This window comes from Diachasmimorpha longicaudata, chromosome 5, assembly GCF_034640455.1.
Source record: "Diachasmimorpha longicaudata isolate KC_UGA_2023 chromosome 5, iyDiaLong2, whole genome shotgun sequence".
Classification (NCBI taxonomy): domain Eukaryota; kingdom Metazoa; phylum Arthropoda; class Insecta; order Hymenoptera; family Braconidae; genus Diachasmimorpha; species Diachasmimorpha longicaudata.
In genome coordinates, this window is record NC_087229.1 from 2912494 (window position 1) to 2933425 (window position 20932).

The window sequence follows — 20932 nt, forward strand, 5'->3', positions numbered from 1 at the left end:
TACGAGTTTAAAAGTCTTATTGACTTTTCTCCATTTGCATCCCCTGTCACATGTACATCAACATTTTTCACGCGATTCACCCCGCAGCCCCCCCTGCCCCGCCCCGCCCGAGACCCCACTCTCTCTTCATGAATGTCATTTGCAGGGTGTCTTGATCCGCTCGTTTTATTCATCACAGGAGTCTTCATCATTTGGAGTCATGCGAGTGTGTCATTTTTTTTTTCACGTGGAAAAAAAAAATGCAGAATAGTGGTAGAATATTTCTCCCTTTTTTGTGATAAAAATGGAAATTGGAACGAATACGCAAATGACACACTTGCTTAGACCTTAGTTAGATCTCTAGTGATACACGTAAAATGCTTTTTCGCTTGTGATTATATCAAAGGTAAATCACAGAGAGAAAATACTTTGATACGTCACAGCGATAATCACGCGCTATATTTTTTTTTTCTGCAACAAAGTAGAGAGAGTCGGCCAAGTAGGTATGTGTTATTAATTTTGAAAAGAATATGATATACAGATAAGCAACAGGAGGGTCGATGAATCGAATGAGCTGCACACAGAGAAACATCCACTCCAAAACTGTGAATTAACATCAATTCATCACATGATATGTGACACTAGGTTTACACAATATTCGTTTTGATGGGTCTGCCACTGCATGCTGAGTGTTTTGACCGATTATGGAGGTACTTGGGGTTGTTATCGAGGTGAATTCAGTGCTCGAGTCTGGGGGCTAATGATCAGCTGCGTGTGGTAGTCAATGATTAATTGGGTATTCGATGACAGGTGCTCCATGGTCGGGCAGAACAGGGGAAGGAAAACTTCGAATGACTGATTAAAATGAATATGAAAGAACAATGAGAAAGGGCCGTCCATTTTTTCGGTTTTTTTTTTTTTTTTTTTGATAACGGCCTGGTCGAGGGAACGGTTAGACTGATAGATTTTTGGTCGGACGACGAATATTTTCACAGCTGGACGAACTCAGGGGTGAGGTGCAGCGCAGGGACCAGGAAATACTTGGTATGGCTGCTAAGATGAAGACATTGGAGGAACAGCATCAGGATTATCAGAGGCACATCGCTGTTCTCAAGGAGTCACTCTGTGCCAAGGAGGAGCACTACAATATGCTTCAAGCCGATGTAAGTAGGCAGGGAACAGGCAAGTTTGACAGGTTAATTGATGGTAATTTTCCATGTAGATGACACGACATTGACAGAAGGTCAATTACTGATCGTCTTTGGGCAGAGAAAAGTGACGGATTTTCGTCACAGAAAAGTAACAAAAATCTTGATCACTTTATCGAGGTAGAGCCAGTCGATCTTTTTTCTTCAATCACCTTTACATTCATGACAGATATCATTCATCATGTTATCGTGTTATGTCAAAATTCGCCCCTTAAACTGCGCCTTGAACCCCAGAGCTCTCCACAATTTATTATTAAATTTAGAGGGTTATGGGGTTCAAGGCTTCCTCGAAGAACTATAACAGATCTCCTGATGAGATATTCAGTTTTAGGTACTATGTTTTCAAGAAAATTCCTCAATGAGTTCGTAAATGAAAAGATTTATCCAGTAAAGAAATTATACGAGGATTTTTCTGTCATTAAACTTTATAGATTTTACGATAAAAAGCAATGCGGAAGAGTACGATGAAATTATTTAGATTATTTAAATGGTAATTTCATACCAACATTTTCAAATCATGTAAATGCTTCCGTAAATTTTTATTATTGGAAATTGATGTGACGTGAAACTGGAAATATTTCTATTTTTGGAAGTGACAATGCCAGATGGCATTTGGATGTTATCGGTCTGAGAATAAACTCTATAAATGCATCACCTGATTTAATCCCGAAGCAAATCGATTTCACCTCGGTACCCGTACGACGCCTCTCCTTGGTTAGACAAATCGAACCGAGGCGGAAGCAGGTCGCTGGGGTAAAGTGGGTCAGCTATGTGTCATGTGAATGTCTTTCAATTTTAGTATGAATTTTTTCTTCTCACTATTCGTCGATTATGGAGAAAGACAGGAGAGACATTTCATTATTTTTGTGTTCGTTATAGTTAAGGAGCCTAGGGAGTCGAGAAGTTGAACTAATCTCGTTGAGTTGTCAGGGGTTCCCGGGAAATTGAACTGAGGGGGATTTTTATCATTGCAAATTGGAGAGATATCAAGGGAACATAACAGAAAATTTTTCCGCTCCAAAAAATTTGTTTTACAATGTTTTTTCAGATCTATGAAAAATAGTGGACGATATGTGGGTTTTGATGGAAATAGTCTCCAGAGTCAGCTAGACATTTGAGGGCATTCAAGTATCTTTTCCACTTTGGTCCGGATCATTCTGTAGATAATCCTAGTTTGTCCACTAGAGCACATTAAACTCGAAATTTCTCTCATGAAATGAATGAACGTATCAGTTTTCTTCGTTCCATTCGATTTAAACAAAATGCTCATCAAATGTCGTATACAATGATTCTACCAAAAAGTTATTCACCGGCGAGGAAATAGCTATCAAAAACACCCTTCGCAACAGATACGAAACTTTGGAAAGTTAAATAATTAAAATTGAATTAAAACAATTGAGCATTTTGTTTCCTTGTTAAACCAAATTACTCGTTGCACGACCTTATCGGAAACGGGTTGAGCGCGTCCGGGAGTTTATAATGAATTCAGTAACACTAGAGCCTAAATAACATGGCAGCAATCCCCATGGAAATGACCAAATCACAAGTTCACGTCAGGTGACCAACTAGGGCTAATCTCTCTCAATTAAATTACGTAGGGAAATGTTTGAAAAAGTGGATATTCCACGTGATGAAACTTATATTTTCCACAGAATGATAATTGTTTTAAGTTTTATTTTTCATACATCAACTATTGGAGTTGTTAAACACTCAAAAATCCTATTTTTTAAGCACGAAATAACAGATATTTGTTAAACTTATGGACAAGAATAAATTCTTATGGCTATAGTTAATAAGGAATCACTAGAGAAAAAACAGTCGACGTACTTCGAGACTCTTTAGTAATTTATTATATCCTTTTAACCAGGTCGAGGAGATGAGACAGAGACTAGAAGAAAAGAATCGCTTAATCGAGAAGAAAACTCAGGCTGTCCTTCAAGCCCAACAGGAGAGAAATCGTTTCAATACCGAACTCACCGAAGTCAAAGACCACATGGACATTAAAGATCGCAAGATTAACGTCCTCCAGCGAAAGGTGAGTCAAATATTCCTCAAGTTTTTTTTTTGAAAATCTTTCATCATCACTGGGGATATCGACACGTCGCTTTCATGAGACTGTCATCAATTCTCGCCCTGTCATTCAAGTTTTCGTTGATATTTACAAGAATGAATTTGTATGGATGAGGATGAGAGTAATATATTTGAAGAGCGTATCCCTAGATTTAAGTAGTTTTCGTCGAAGCGTAGTTTAGATGTACAGCACAATATTTCTGTCAATACCCGAAACACGTTCTATAAGTTCTTTTTGTTCTCTAGCAACTTCAATTAATTTATGTTGTATTGTTGTGCACTGTATAGTTTTGTATTTTTCTCAATAAAGTTTTTTGTTTATTTTTCCTCATAAATTTTACCACGCTCCCATTCCTCCGTTGTTTTTATCTCCATATATGTATTGATTTTTTGTTTACCAACAACAGAACTTTTTTGGAAACTCAAACTGATTACGAGTTTCGTGATTTTTCGTTTGCGCATTCAATTCGCGTTACACATTCACATAACACAAATACCTCAATGGAAAACACTGAACACAATGTAGCATTTGTGGTGGTATAGAAAAAAAGTTAACTGTGGTTCAATAAAAATAAACGTACCAGCTGGAAGCATCTGAGAAAGTAAGTAAACAGATCCCGCTAGATCCACTCCTGTTTTTCTGTAAAAATATTTATTCTTCCCTGCTTTTTCGAAATTTCCTTATTTTAAAGTAAGTATACAATGGTAGAAAAAATTATTTATATTGAGATTTTTTAACAACAAGTATTATGTGAGGTATTACATGCAAAAACGGCCTCACTTTTCCGATCTCCTCAGACAAAAAAAAAATCTGTCCTATTTCTAAGACGTTAAAAGTCTATCATTTAGCATCAAATACCTTATCTACTAGAACCAGTTAAAAAAAAAAGATTTTACAGTGAATATCAACTTTTTCTTCTTGAGATTGATTTTTCTGGTAGCTGATGTTCACCGCAAAATCGTTTAAATTGAATTTACAACCGAAGAATAGTTGTTTCAAATAAAATTCTCTTGATAGATCTCATTTTTTCTGTCAGTGTATTATTCAATCAATGATTGTGCAACTGAACGAACTGTTATTCTTGAAAAATTCAGATTGAAAACCTTGAGGATCTGCTGAAAGAGAAAGACAACCAAGTGGATATGGCACGTGCAAGGCTGACCGCGATGCAGGCACACCACTGCAGTAGCGAGGGCGCACTGAGCAGCCTAGAGGAAGCTATCGAGGACAAGGAGAAGCAGATGGCACAGCTGAGAGAGCAGCGTGATCGTGCTGAACAAGAGAAACAGGAGGAGAGAGAACTCCATGAGAGAGAATTAGCTGAATATAAAATGAAGATTCATGCTTTGGAGTCTGAGGTAAAATTGATATTCTAACATATGTTGATTAAACCCAGTGAGACACGAGGAATTCCTATCAAAATTAACCGCGAGATTTGTATAAATGTGTGACATACTAAAGTTGCAAGATGTATCACTGAAACTGTAAACAATACAACAAGAATTGGGGTCTGAATTCTAATATTTTAGATAAATTTGAATTTTCCATAAATTTTCTCTTAAACAACTAATCAATTCCTCATTTGAAAAAAATGCATTGTTAAAATCATTCTAACGGCAACACTTGAAATGTCGACGTGGACAAAAGGTTTGTTTTTAACAATTTTTGCATTCCAACCCATTCTCCGTAGCAGTTTCTAGTCTATCTTACAAAGTAATGAACCACTGAGAATTTTGTTAATTTAAGGTGGAAAAACTTGGTGCACGATTGGAGCGTGCACAAGCTGAGAAGGATCGCCTGGAGACAAAGCTCGAGAGTTCACAGTCGGAATTAGGGAAAAGTAAAGCAGAGTTGGACAAAGCAGCCTCTGAGGTGGGTCGAAGTGGTGCTGACTGGGAGGCAGCCAAGCAGCGGCTCACAAGGCTTGAATTAGAAAATGAGAGATTGCGACACGATATTGAAAAATCCCAAACAGGATTTGGTAGGAGTACAATAAATTCGTCTCAAGAGATGGATAGAATTCACGAACGCGCTGAAAAATCAGCAACTGACCTGAGAAGAGCCCAGGCTGAGTTGCGTGTTACACAGGCGGATAATGAACGAGCGAGGGCCGAAGCCACAGCTCTTCAAGAAAAGGTAGACTATTTTTTTATTTTTTTTTATATGAACTTTTGCAAATTATTTCGACGACATTGTGACATTTATTTGGACACAATGAGTAAAATAAAGATGAATATTTTTATGAGGATTACTGGATAATATTTCAATGGAAAATTATATTTTTTGTTAATGGGTCAAGAACATTTTATTAACCTGACCTGTAGCTGCATGTTTCGAATGTATTTATGATAGAATCGAGGATTTCCTTTGTGTAAAAAAACCTGATATTTTTAAGTTTGAAAGCATCACTCATGAATCAATCATCAGAGTCATATCTAACGGCCAAAAAAAGCGACAGTGGGTCGATACCATGTAATACCCTTTAACTTTCATCGACTGTAAAGACAGATGCTTGATAATATTATTGAACGATAGGTGGAAAAGAGTCAGGGTGAGGTGTATCGGTTGAAGGCGAGATTGGAAAATGCTCAGACTGAACAAGAGAGCTTGCGTGATGAGTACGACAGGGCGCAGGCGACTGTCGCAAGGTTGCATTCTGAGAGGGACAAGGCAGTTGGTGAATTAGAAAAAGTACAGGAGGAGTTGGAGCGTACACAGGCGACACTCGGTAAGACCCAGCTGCAGCAGGAGAGAGTTCAAAACATGTTGGACAAGGCACAGAGCGAGGCCGACAAGCTCCAAGAGCGACTCGATAAGTCCCAGACGGAAGTCCGTCGGGTGAGTATTTTTATTAATAATTTCATTGATGATTAGTTCGATCATTGATCAGTCAGTGATACAATCAATGATATGTGCGGCACGGTCACAGTTTCCTTGTGCGGAAGCTACTCAAAAGGAACTGTGACTTTAACTGCTGCTACTAAACCCAAATTTAGATCTGCTAATTTTAAATAATAAAACCATTCCACGTAGTCCAGAAACTGAAGATCAAATGGGTCTCATATGAAAGCTCTCAGGTTCCACTACATAACTATAAAATAATTTTACTGAAGAAATAATAACCAAAGGGTTTTAATATCCTGAAATAGCCGCATCACTATTATACTTTATGCTTCCTACAGATGCAAATGGAGAAGGAAAAGCAGAACTACGACTTCGATAATATGCAAAGTCAATTGGACAAAGTTCAGGGACAAACTGCAAGGATACAAAAAGAGAAAGATGCAGTTCAACTCGAGCATGACCGTCTCGTAGATAAATACGACAAAGCACAGGTAACAATTTCTATTCTGTGTCGTGTCCGGTAAATTCGTATTATCATTATGTTCATAATTATGTGATACTGATAGTTCTGTGGGGATTTTTTGACAGATAATCGTCGCAAGATTACAAAAAGAACGAGACAATCTTCAGGAAGAGGTTTCCAGGCTTCAGCGGGATAAAGACAATGCACTGTCTGAATTGGATCTCGTTAAGGACAGGTGGGAAAAGGCGCACAATTCCCATCAGAAATTGACGGTGAGTCTTCATCATTCTTTACCACAATTCTCTCAGGAATTTCTATATAAAATTTGGAATTCCTGAGTCTGACTCTTTAATTACTGCAGTTGGAACGCGACGATGCCCTCACGGAAATTGAAATACTCAAGGAGAAGCTCGATAAATCTCAATATACCCTAGGCAAGGCAATGGAGGAGCGTGACACTACGAGTAAGGAATTCGAAAAACTATTGGGTAAATTTGATAGGTAAGTCAGTTCTCATGTCACGCACCACTGAGGGGAGGTGCCTGGAAAAAAATCTCTCCATTATCTGTATGATATTTTAGATCAAAACGAGGATTCCTAGGACAACAATCTCATCGCTGTATATTTTTCCCAAATTATTTAAACAGTTTCTAAAATATAGACGTGTAGGAGATTTCATTGTTGTCTGAAAAATCCATCTTTCGGTCTGATTTATTGGGTGGTAAGGACAGCTTTACACCCAGACATTGATTTAACGTGCACTGAATCGTTTTGAAAAGTGAATGTTGAGACAGACATCGCGAAAACGTGTCGTTTGGCCTGAGGGAAATGTATAGGGCCATCTTCCCAAAGGTTAAATAATACTCCTACTACCAGAGTTATTTGTCCCCCAAAATTTTACGCTGCGCACGAGCGAGAATATGTTTCTTCTTTAAATACATTATTTTTCCATGGTAAACCTCCCCCCAACTAAATCAATAAACGAAACACGTCATACATTCACCAAAATTCTATTCCCAGAGCACAAAGCGAGTCCTACCGTCTGCAAAATCGTATCGAGGTCCTGGAAGCGGAGAAAGATCGTTTGGAGCTGGACACGGAGAAGAATCAACACCTGTCAATCAAGAGTCGCGAGGAAGCGCGTAAATCACAAGAGGAACTGGCACGAGTGCAAGAAATGTACGATCGTGCAGTACTGCAACTAGGCCGTGCTAAAGAAAGCGAAGAGAAATCAAAGGAGGATTTGGATCGTTTGAGTGTCGATTTGGAAATGTTACGGGAGCGATACGAAAAGTCACAAATTGAGTTGCGACGTTTGCAGAATGAACGGGACAAACTCGTTGCTGATAACGAGAGAATAAGCTTTGAGCTAGACCGTGCGCACTCCCAATTGAACAAAGCTCAGGGTACCTCCGAGAAAACCCAGGATGAGCTCCAGCGAATGCAGATGGAGATTGAGAAGATGTACGAGAAGCATGATAGACAGCAAGCGGAGGTGCGCAAAGCGCAAGCAGAGGCTGAGAGACTGCGAACAGAAGCGGAGAGTGCGAGAGAGGAGTGCGAAAGGTATGCATCAAGATTCGGTAAATACCAGGAGAGCCAGGAGCGCCAGAAGGAGGAGCACGAGCGTGCCAAACTCGATGTTGAACGACTGCGGGACAGACTGGATAAGGCACTAGCTGAACTGGAGCGCGCGAGAAAAGCTGAACAGGATGCCTCGAGATTGCGTGCCGATCTGGAGCGTGCAGAGGGTGTTCGAGGTAAATACCAGTTCGAACAAGAGAAATGGCAGAGTGATAGTAGTAGGCTACAGCAGGATCTGGATAAAGTAAGGGAGAGGCTTGAAGTACGTGAGGCTGAGTTGAAGCGTACACAGGCGGCAAGTGTTGAACTAGAGGCTCAATTACACGAGAGCCAACTGCAGCTTGAGAGAGCTAGAGAGGAAGCAAGTAAGGCTAATGCCAATCAAGAGAAGATGAGATCCGAAATTGAGAGGGCGAAAATCGAGGCGGAAAAAATACGAGATAGACATGATAAACTCAAAGCCAGGGCTGACGCACTGGAGGCAGATAACGAGAAGTTGAGGGTTGAAATCATTAGACTGGAAAGGCTCATGCAGACTGAGGGTAAAACGAGATCGGAGAGTGCTAGTATCGAAGTTGAAAGGTTGAGAGCGAGCTTGGATAAGGCGATTGTGGCGAGGGATCAGGTGGAGTTGGAAGCTGGTAGGCTTGCTAAAGAGCTTGAAAAGTCACAGTTGGGATTGGTTAAGCATCAAGAGGTCGCTGAACAAGCTAAGATGGAGTACGATAGGGCAATGAATGACTTAACGATAATGCGAGAGGAACGTGATACATTGATGCAGGAGATTCGAAGAATTCAACAGCAACAACCGCTTATTAGTACTGAGGAACTGGCGAAACTTCAGCATGATGTTCAGTATGCATTCCGTGAGCGTGAAAAGTTGTCAGCTATTCTGGAAAATCGTGAGAAGCACTCAGATAAGATTGAAAAACTCAAGGAAAAGCAGGAGGGTGAAATCAAGCAGCTGCAGGTGGAGCGAGATCAGCTGGTCATTCAGTTGGAAAAATCTCAAGACATGTTGATGAACTTCCAGCAAGAATTGAATACAAGCGAAGCTGAATTGGAACGACAGAGAGAAGAAGTCAGACGACTGCAACAAGTCCAGCAACAAGCGATTCCCGATCGTGCCGTCAAGGAAACCCTCGAGGCACAACAACGGGAAGTGCGACGTCTCACTCAACAAGTGCAGAATTTCACCCAGGAGCAAAACAAGGAGCGCCAGCGTGCAGAACAAGCGGAGAAACGCATTCAAGAGCTGCAGATGCAGTTGGCAAGTGCGGGAGCCTCAGCGGCCAACGAAGCGCAGATAGAGCAGTGGCGAAAGCTCATTGAAACGGAAAAACAACGAGCAGACAATGCGGAAAAGACTGCCAACGAGCTGCAGAAGAGAATTCAAACGTCCGAACGACAGATACACGCTCAGCAGCAGCAAATTCAGCAGATGCAGATCATGTTGCAGCAGGGACCGCAGCAGCAACAACAGCAGAATGGTGGTGGTCAAGAGGCTGCTAAACTCCGCAAGGACCTCGAACGTGCTAAAGAGGAGATCAAGCAGGCAACCGTTGAGCGCGAACGCTTCCAATCTCAGCTCGAGATGCTGGTGCAGGAGCTCGAGAAAAATCAGGTTAGGAAGATAATACCTGGCCTGAGCAACAGCCCACTCTATCATATCAGCGGCATTGAGTCTCTCTTATCCAATCACCTGCAATATTATCAACGAATAACTAAAAAATATATTTCTTTACACATTCAATATATTTTTATATATTGATTCACCATCTTGGTTGCACACGCGCCTGCACAATTTTTCATCTTGTGTTCTCCTCTGTCTGTCACACACGAATATGTTGTATTATAATGATGTTCATCGTCCACGCCACGTCGTCGCTTCTTCATCATCATCGTCTACATCATTTGTCGGCTTACCGGCCAGCACGCAATTTGTTTTCTCATCCTGTTCACGTGTCCACTTGGTTAATCCTTCCTTATTCATTGTCCGAAGATCCCTCAAGATATATTCCATATCACACTTGGAGGAGTGGCTCACATTTTCTACGAAACGCACAGCAGTGGTAGTAAAGAGCTTAGAGATTAAAAGAAAATTTAGCAAAAGAAACCTTAACGATAATTCATGAAAGCTCTTTACTCTCAACTGGGAATGTAGCTTAAGTAGTCTTGACTTTTATTATTATTGATCAAGACTGTTGTTCATATTGTTACCATTTTTTCACTTTTGTAATTGTCGTTACCTTTATAGTATCATACAATTATTTTTTTAATGTACCTATTCATATTTTGATATACTGTGTGAGTGTCACCACGCAAATTATGTTTTGTTGGATAGTGCGATTGATGATTGCGATGCAAGTTTATGATTATTATTGTAATAATTTCTATTATTTATGCAATTATAATTATACATTTATGTTTACCAATTTTTAAGCATAATAATCGCTCAATCTGTTCTATGGTTTTATTTTTCTATTTCTTTGACCATCTTTGACAACGAATGGCGAGGCTTGCGATTAAATAATATCTGTAGTGTTGTCGTATCCGTGTGGATAGTAAATAATTATTGTTAATCACAGGTCGATCTTCACGAAGCGAACAAGAAACTCCAAGCTGGGGCAGCGAAACCTGGCGCCGACACTAGTCAGGAGAGAAAACAACTTGACGATCAAAGACGTCAGTTGGAGGAGCAGAAGAGACAGACTGAGGAGCGAGCTAAAAATGCGGAGGGTAGATTTAGGGCTGCTGAAGAAAAGGAGAGAATGTTACAAAATCTCGATCAAGACCTTAAGAAACGAAAAGCGAAAATGGATCAATTGGAGCAACAACTTCAAAAGGTAAATTAAAAAATGACGTAAATTCGGTGTTTATGCTGTGAGACGCCCAGTTCTATTCGCGTGCACCTTGTGCACGTTTATCGGAAAAACAAAAAATAAGTAATAATTTTTGTGTTTAAATAAATCGGATTAAACGGTCGCATTTTCAATACGAATATCTTGTACTTTGATTACAGAGTGGTGGGTCGCCAGACAAAAGATTGGCAGAAATGCAAAAGTCCCTGGAGATTGCCGAGCAACAACTGGAAAAGGCGAAGGAAGATGCTGGAAGAAGCGCTGCCGAAACCGAAAGACTACTTCAACTTGTGCAGATGACACAAGAGGAGCAGAACTCAAAGGAGAAACAAATTCGAGATCTGCAAGAGTGAGTTTTCTTATCTCAAATAACTACCAACTCATTCCTTAACTTTATCCGAGGGAATAATTAAATTTGTGTCCTACAGAGCACTCAAAGCCGCACAAGCCAAGTTGAAACAAACAGCTGCACAGCAACAAGAGGTTCGTTTTTCTTTTTTCCAAGTCATCTATTAATTAATTGCAAAAAAACTTAACTAACAAGACTTCTCTTCTTTCCATGCTTCCTCCGGATTCATTATTTATAATTTCCGTAAAACACCTAATTATTTTCATCATTCGGCAATTCACTCTTCCCTGTTGTCTCAATTAATCCCGTATCTGCACGGTATGAACCATAAAACAATAGGCGGGACCCGCTGGATTCTTGAAAAGCTTCTTCTAAGGTCATTATTCGTTGGGGACGCCTCCTCTATTCTTTTTAGTACAATTTGCCAGTTAAGAGTGATTAAAAAATTCATAATCATATAAACCCATTTGAAGAGCCGTTCGTCGAGTACATTGAACCCGTTAATAACAGTAACTGTGAGTTATAAAATTCGGGGTGAACATTTTATTGAAATGCATATTGATTTCTCGCGAAATGCTACGACCATTGTTAACGTATTAATAAAATAAAATAAGAACACCTAGTGATGATAATTGAACAATTAATATTATCGATAAAAAAACTGAGCTAATAAAGTAACAGAAGTAATGATTAATTATGCAAATGAATACGTTAACGAATGAAAATTGAAAACTAAAAAATAAAGGAAACCATAAAAATGAATTAACGATGACAAACAAACCAACGGCAACAATAAAACGTAATATACTTATAAATACTATTAATTTATGGACGAAATATTGATCGCGAGAGTATGTGTAATTGTTATAAAAACTGATATGCACGTATATAAATAGTTATATATAAAAAATGAAATGAAAAAAAATGAGACGAGTGAAAGATATAACAGTGTCCGTTAAAAATATTATGCGTGAACATTCCGAGACACTTTGTCATTTTACAGTGTAATTAACCCGAATGCTTCCTACTTTATGTTCATCACAATTTATTTAAATTCCATTATTATTTTATTTCCACACCTGTGTCACGTGCATTTGCAAACATCACAATATGCAGCCCGAACATCTATCATGTCTCAAAAATATAAATGGAGAGACAGAGTATATCAAGATCAACAGAATTCGTCAGTTGGAGGCAGAAGTTACATCTCTTGAGAACTTCTTGAGAAATCACTCAGACAACGAAGAGATTGCAGATCTCCGTAAGATTATTCAAATAAAATCTGAAAAAATTGACAGCCTGGAGGACACAATATCTGAGTTTGAGGATTTTCTGAAACAAAATCCTGACATCAAAGAGCTCCGAGATCTCAAAATTCGAGTGACAGTGGGGGACAGGAGAATACGAGAACTGGAAAATTGGATTGAACGTAACGGTGATGTGAGAATTGAGAAAACAAGGATCATGGAATTGGAGGAAATGGTGTCTCATCTGGAGGAATATGTCAAGAGTCACAACGTTGATGCCCTGATGCAAAAGCTCCAGGATCGTGAAGAGAGGATTGAGCAATTATCAAAGAAAATTGAAGGCTTGGAGAAAGATTTGTTGAGGCAAGAGCCTCTGCAAATCACAGGAAATTCACAATCAGAAATTGAAAACGACTACTTCAAACGCACATCGGCTGAGAAAGATTCGAAAATGAAAGAGATGGAGCACACGATATTCGAAAAAGACAAGCGGCTCCAGGGATGTGAGCAAGAAATTGTGGAGTGGCAGGATAAGGTGACAAAAATGAAGGAAGATATGAAGAGTATGAGGGAAGAGTTGAGGGAGTATGAGGCCGAAGATATCGGGGTTCTGAAAGAGGAGATTAGAGTTCGAGACGAGAGGGTTCAACAGCTTGAAGATGAAATCGACTCATTAGAGCGAGCGTTTGGCGAGAGAATTGATCTGGAACAAATTGAAGAGCTGCTGGGTGTGATAAAAGAGAAGGAGGAGAAAGAGAGTAGATTGGAGAATGACTTGAAAAGTGCGAGGCAGAAGAATGAAGATTTGAAGGAGGCGCTGAGAGGAAGCGTTAAAATCACAAGTGACAGCGAGAGGAGGATTAAAATTATCGAGAAGGCCCGAAAAAATGCTTTCGAACGGGTAAGGTATAATTTTCTAACAATTTATCACACTTAGAAAAATTTGCTGAAAAACTTTCATACATTTACAACCGCAAAGTCAAAAATTCGTACATTTTGTTGTTTATCTGATTTCTATCTGAATTTCCCGTCTGCAAATGTATCGAGTTTTTCCGTATCCCTGTTTATTATTTATTTCGCTTAAAAATGCTTAATGAACCGTAATTAATTATTAGAGATGTCCATCCATAACAATATATATATTAATGTCGTCAAAATTTTTTAAAATGTCTCCCTACATAGAGTATCACTCTAAAAGATGACAATTCAATTGAATTGACCTATCCCATATTCCTTTTTTATCAATTTTTTCCTCCGGTGATGATCCTCATTTCGTATGTTCGCATAATAATAAAGATTTTTTTCATTCTCTCGTAGCCAGTTCTTCGACGTTCCAGCAATTTTAATTTTCCCCATAAAATTTTGTATGAGAATTGCTTGTCGCCCCTGAAGGTGGATTACACCAGAGTTTATGAACTGGGTTCGTTAACTAATTCAATTCACGAAAAGCTTAAGCTTCTTTTTATTATTCATCAGGTGGAGAAATTAGAGCAGAGAATAGCATCGATTCAATCCGCGTCAGCGCTGAAGTGCCACACTTGTAGGCCCTTACTGTCCAAACTCTCCAAGTGTGAGAAGAAACTCGAGTGTTTAACGAACGAACGTATAGTGCAACTCAAAGACCTTCATCACTTGAAGTAGGCACTTTAATTTGCGTTTAAAGTTCCTATTGATAGTGTTTTAATGCCGTTATCTATGAATTTCTATTTTTAGACGCGAAGCACTCAAAGCAGCATTATCGGAGAAGGATGCACATCTGGCTGTATTGGAGCTATCAGGAATAAAGAACGCAGCCCAGGCTGATCAGGCGGAGAGACTCAGGGTGGATAAGGAGAGATTGTTGGAGAGACTGAAGCAAGAAGTTGGCCATTATAATTCTAGTAAAACTTTGTCACAGATAAGCAAAATCGGATTTTCATAACTTCTTTTTGATCCTCAGGATAAAAGATGTATGGAACTGTCTGAGGAAGATGAGGAATCCACTTCAAGTGGCGAATCAACTCCACTTCTGACGAGAATTCTAGAGCCAACAATTGCGAAAGAGGAGGACCTCGATTGCATTCGAGTGTTCGAGGGAGATAACCACGATGCTCCACAGGGTACCTCAGTGTCTTCCCGACCACTCACTACTAATGGGCATGGAAACGGAGACGGGTAAATAGTATTTTACAATTTTACATTTTTACACTGATAGAAAAAAAATGTATTATGATTTTTTCTTTGGAGCAAGGATAAGATGTTCCTGGCCGTTGCGACAAGGGAAATAAGTTTAAAGGTATCTTAGCAATTCGAGCAATTTTATTTCGCGAAAAATAAAATTACGCTTCGTGTTTTGTCTTGTACATAACGGCGCATAATTTCTTTTTCATCCATCTGCGAATAAAAACTTTTTAAGCATCCATCGGATGTCTCGGGGGAAAATTTATAATCTTCAATTAGCGGTTTGGTGGATCCAAGCTAAATTTATATAGGAACTTCTCATTCCCTGTATATACACATCTGTAAATTAACAGCGAAATAATATTTAATTCAAGTAGAATGATGTTAGCACAATCATTCTTTTTCTATCTGTGAATCAAGCTTAACGTTTGATTTCCCAGGAACTCCATTCAACAAAGAATGCGGTAAACATCTGGGAATAAGAGAGTTAAGACTCAGCTGAATCATCAAAACTTGGAGTACTCCCTCGAGATCCCTCATGCAACATCGTGCACATATGTGATTCTGTTTTTCGTTTGCGGTTTCTACTGCAGAACCGCTCATACCGAAGTTTCAGACCGCTCATCTAATTTTAATGGTGTTAAACTCACCGGTAAAAATCACTGAAATTAAGGGAGATAGTTTCCTCTGACTGTAACTTTGAATCTTATCAATTCATTAATTTTTTAAATGCCCCCAATCTCTTCAAGGGAATATATCACTTGCACTTTGCGAGATACCAATCAATTATTTGAAATGTTCCCCAGGATCTCTACAATCTAAGCCTAATTGACAAATCTGGATTCACACGATACAATGTCTCCTGGGAAGTAATATCGATGAAACGAATTTCTAGGACGAATCACAAAAGCGAGGATAAATTAAGAAAAATTGTGCAACTGTATTAGATGAGATTTGTAGAAGAGTGAGGGAATGATAAAGACGTTATTGTGACAAATTAATTTCATTTGGATTTCTCGTCACGGGTCCAAAGATCGTCGTTGTACATGTATAGAAAAAAAAGTGCAGTGGATTAGAATAGTTTAGAGGGAGATGAGGATTGAGGATTGAAGAGGTAAAAGGTTTAAGTGAAGTCAAAGATTTATGATACGAATATTAAATTCTAATGTAATATTCCCATATTTCTGTAATAATGAAATGATGATAATTACGAATGCAATGTTTCTGTAATGTAAAACACAGCTCTAATCAGCTAATTCAAGGATTTATGGACAAAGGTGCTGAATTGTTTATCATGTTGACAATAATGACCGTTCGTATGCATCTGTCGTCGCCCAGTGCGCTCTCGGGTAACTAGGGATCCCCCTCTAATTGTTGATATTCGTAATATCGTTTGTATCAATGAGAAGCCAGATGGAATTTAATTTCTAGATGATGTCGGTAGATTTTGTTTTATGTTTCTAAACCAATGAAATTATTTATTTTCAAATGCCAAAATTGTAGGAGTGAATTAGTTGTAACGGTCCATGTACGAGAAATATTAATTTAGATGAAGTTATTAAGGATAAATCAATAGTTGAAGTGCTTAAAGTGTTATGATATGAAAAGGCCATTTACCCGAGGCACTAAATATGAAAATTTTTGTAAATAGTTTATCCATCCCTTTCAGTTAATTTCGTCAGATAAAAATTCAAACAATGTGAGTATCTACTGATTATTGCCCTTAATCAATAATTCATATTGAATTCATCCCTGGGATAAATATTTATCAAGAGAATTATAGTGAAAATTAACGAAATATATTGTCCATTCAGTGTGAACGAAATCATGGCTTGTCTATCCAATAAACTGTCAGAGCCAAAGATTTATTGAATTGATGAATTAATGAACACATTTCCGTCGGTGAATTTTCAAGTAGATACCAACAGATAATTTAACATAATATGAAAGCTGATTCAAACTATAGGGAAAACATAAATGGTGGGAAAAAATTGATAGCTTTCAAATAAAAAAAACACAATTTATTCGGAGATTATAAAATAGTAGTTATGCGAATTAGCTGTTGTGTGGGGTTTTACAGATTAAAAATTATAACTGTGAGAAAAATCAATGAAAAATTAAGATCGCGACAACAGGGTTGTTCGCTGGGCAATTTTATTTATTTAAAACGTGCCACCGTCATATCAAGCCTATATCATCGTGTTATGTCATAGCTAACAAAGTAAATTAAAATAACAAAACTAAAAAAGTTAATATAAAACGTTGAAAGAAGCACATTGTTAACGACGAATGATTTTTCAATGAATGCAGAAGAACGTCCCTCATCCATTGGAGGATTTACCAGAAATGATTATAACGAAAAAAAAGAAAACAAAGTAAAGAATTGAATTTTCTTGTTGACACGTATAAATATTATAAATTAAAAAATGCTGTATTATTCATTATTATTATTGTCTGAGGATAATTCAGAGTTTCAGTGCACCGTGTTATAGATGATGAGCTATTATTCCTCGTATAGGGATAATTGATGACAATGGTATTACATGAAGACAAGTAATTATTAGTATTAAACAAAATGAGATTAATGAAACCAAAAAATATTGAGTAATTTTCTCCATATGAATGTGCATAAAAAACTAAGTCAAATTGAGTGAAAATAATGATCAATATGACAAATTGGCTGATTACTTGCATTAAATACAAAAACACTCTTCTCGTTATTGAAACATATAATTAATTCGTTAACAGCGGTGGATATTCGTGTTAATGAAAAATATTGAAATAAATCAATAATTCACCACCGCATTGTGTGTATAACGATTCTCCCTCGAGATAAATGAGGGCTGTAACGATTATTTTTCGACTCGACTGTTTAGTATTTAACGAATGTTTTTATGTGAATAACAATTAAAAATGGAACAAAATGAAAAAAATTATTGATAATTGAAATGTGGCATGCAAATGTAGTTTGCAGTCTATTCGCACTTTTTATGGCTTTGAACTTGGAACCTAAACATTTTTTTATTCTCCAGAGAGCAAACAGGTTAATAATGAAAGAAAGAGAGCGAGTGAGAGTGTGAGAGGGAAATGAAATCCAAAAATAATGAGAGAGATTAAAAAAATTGCAAAAACCAAATACTAAACAATTTCTACGTGTTATCGCTACAGTAATATTTTTAAGCAGATAAATAAGAATCCAAATTCGCGTGAACATATTTATTTATAAGTTGTCAACTGTGAAGATATTATTTAATTATTTAGTGAATAAATTCTATCCTCAGAGATTTAATCGATGAAAAAGCAAAAAAAAATGAAAATGGTCCATAAGTGGCACTCGTGTGTACATATTTATTAATATTAATGGAAGGACATGTTGAGAATTGTGGAATGATAAATGAAAATTATTATTATAACTGAACCAAAGTATTCGCCTATGGAGTCAGCACACCTCCGATGAGATTCACGATTGGATTATGAGAACTCTTTCCAGGCGTTGATAATAATTCAATAATTCATTAAATGATGTCGCTGGACAAACAAGTTATAGTTAAAATCAATAGAACAACGTGAATTAAATATCGGAGGGCAGTGAAGGAGGAAGGGAGATATGTGAGAAAAATAGCCTTTAAGTTTAAACTCATAAGTTCTACCGCATAAGGCTAAAGGTATAAAAAAACAAATGAAAATAAAAATTATCAAAGTACATTGTTGCAACTGCCATGCTGTGTGCCATTATACTGCGTCACGTTCGTCATTAAAAGTGGTATGAAGAAAGAGTATTGACAATGGTAAATGCTGAGAGATTGAGAATAATAACCAGCCAATGTAGATGGAAAACAAATGTTTATTTCCATGAGTGCTGTGTAAAAAGCCTCGAGTAGTTGAGTATTGTGAGGGTTTACGAGTGGATATTAAAGTTATATTTCCCGGTGCACATCTCGATAATCTCAGTTGACTTCTCTCGTCCTACCGAAGCTTTTCATACTAAAGGAAAATGAAAATTTAAAAGGAAACAAAGTCGTATTCTCTGCTTTTCTTAATCGCATCAAAAAACATTATACGCAAATTATGAGGGACAAATCAAGAATGCTGAGAGTTGCCAGGGATTTCGCGAGATTATGTTGATGAAATTGTGTAATCAAGTGCATAACTCTCAATTTAATAGAAGAATGCATGGAACAATGTCAGTCTGTCTAACCCATCTACTAATTGTCATCTATCTCGGTTGCGAGAAATTTTACTCGAAAATATAAAAACAGTTACTCGACAGTTTTGTTGCGTACATTAAAGATTTATTCATTTTCTTGCAAAATTCGTGGTAATGACTTCCTTTAAAAGAGACTTTTGTTAAGATTTTTATATTCATTTTCAACTCAACTCGAATTGTTCCATCGCTTCGCTATTGAATCACATGTCCTCTTATGCAATTGAATACTCTCCTTATCTTCAATAATCCGTGAATGATCCTCTAACATACAACTAAATCTATTAGAAATCCGATCTTGCCAGCTACAGAACTGGAAGGTCGTTTTTCAAAGAATGAAACATCTTTTCTCTTAATCTGCATTGAGAGCAATCCACTTAACTTCTTCAACAGTAATTCTGTAATCGAAATTTTCCCTTCAAATCTGGTGACCGAGTCAAGCGTGATTTTCGGAGGTGAAAAATATGGATTGAAAAAATAATGAAAGCATATGTTGAATCCATCATTATAGATTTCAAGCACAATAACGACTAGTAGGGCCAGGCACAATAAAAAAATGGCCGTCACGTTGTAGACAGCGATCTGTTAGAGCGACAACTCATATTAAGTACCTATATCGCGAAATATTAAATGAATAAACACATATTGTCTATTGTCATTGATTTGGTTATTTTAGCTTATCCACTAACCCGAGTTACTATTCAGTTAAGTTTTCGATTAATCTCTGGTATTGAAAATCTGATTTAAGAAAAGTTCCAGGGCCCGGTAGTAATTGGACATGGAAAGCTTTTTCAAGTCCTCTTAGCTTTAGATATTTCATTACCCATTAAATTAATAATCAATTAGCATTCATTTATGAAAATTGTTTTCTTTTTATGCCATCATCATCTGTTTTCCATTATTCATTATATACTAAGTCTTTCCCGACTGATTAAGAACATTTAGGAATTTTGTAACTATCGGAGTTCGGGTCAGCTCTGATCTCTAGAGACTAAAGGGTCTCTTAAACAATACATTGATTGTTTATATTTTATCACTTGATCAGCGCAATCATGTTGCGCTGGTAGACGTCACTCTGACAATACTCTATGTCCACATATCCAAATCTGGGGCATAAGAGGATTGCACCGTATCATCCAAAAATTTTTTAAAGCTCCCTACCTGGATCTGAGGGTCCTTCCTCCAGTACAAGTTAATGATTAGTGCCACGAACCCCGTCGGGTGAGAATCGCGGTCATCACTGTCTCTGGAATATTAAATCCCTGAAGCGGAGCCTCATTAAGACTCATAAGAAAATTCTACTGAATTTCTATTGACTTTCTTATCAGTTCGTGATACATTATACTGAAATAATTAATAGAAAATATTTAATACAAGACCACAAACAAAGAAACCAGTTGCTTACATAGCAACACTCAAGCTAGTTCCTTTGATTTAAACCCTTTTGACATAGATTATTAAAAGATTATTAACTATTTATCCTGATTGCGTGACAATGTTTCAAATAATGGACTCACTACGATCTATAAATAAACGAATGACAAAGTTTATAATAAAATAATAACTTTTGTACAAAGTAACTGTCACTCGGTTAAGAAACTCTGCTCGGTAACTGTTCAGCGATTTAAACCATCGTAATTGATCACTCATTTCTGTTAAGGATACATCACTCTTTTAGAACGTATTTCCATAAGTATAATCGGCGTATAGAATAATTGGTTGGTTTTGCAAATTAAATAATTCGTGGCATCAGTGTAAGTATAAGAATGACTCCGGAATTCGCAATTCAGTGGACTAAATTATCAATTGGGACTGTATTCACGTGGCCAGAGAGTTCGAAGTCAACAAGATCTACAGTAATTATGCTGAAAATCAGGTGGTGGTTTTTTTGGATTTTTTCTATATCACAAGTCATGACATCGTCTTATGCAACGTATGCAATGCAGGGAAGTTTCCTGCAAT

At 37.5% G+C, this 20932-nt stretch overlaps 1 protein-coding gene across 7 annotated transcripts in view; it reads left to right on the top strand.

The window, feature by feature from the left end:
- Nucleotides 1-19628, top strand: part of Brp (bruchpilot) — a 76638-nt gene extending 57010 nt beyond the window's left edge. For 2 of the 7 annotated variants that reach the window (XM_064121349.1, XM_064121350.1), the window contains 17 exons: nt 975-1142; nt 3055-3222; nt 4353-4616; nt 5005-5394; nt 5794-6096; nt 6441-6593; nt 6691-6837; nt 6927-7066; nt 7586-9773; nt 10738-10995; nt 11172-11359; nt 11439-11493; nt 12476-13507; nt 14083-14243; nt 14320-14467; nt 14546-14760; nt 15207-19628. In XM_064121349.1, the coding sequence (XP_063977419.1) occupies nt 975-1142; nt 3055-3222; nt 4353-4616; nt 5005-5394; nt 5794-6096; nt 6441-6593; nt 6691-6837; nt 6927-7066; nt 7586-9773; nt 10738-10995; nt 11172-11359; nt 11439-11493; nt 12476-13507; nt 14083-14243; nt 14320-14467; nt 14546-14760; nt 15207-15234 (6006 nt within the window). In that variant the 3' untranslated portion in view covers nt 15235-19628. The other 5 variants (XM_064121355.1, XM_064121356.1, XM_064121351.1 and 2 more) reach the window with 4 other exon arrangements.
- The last annotated feature ends 1304 nt before the right edge of the window (nt 19629-20932 follow it).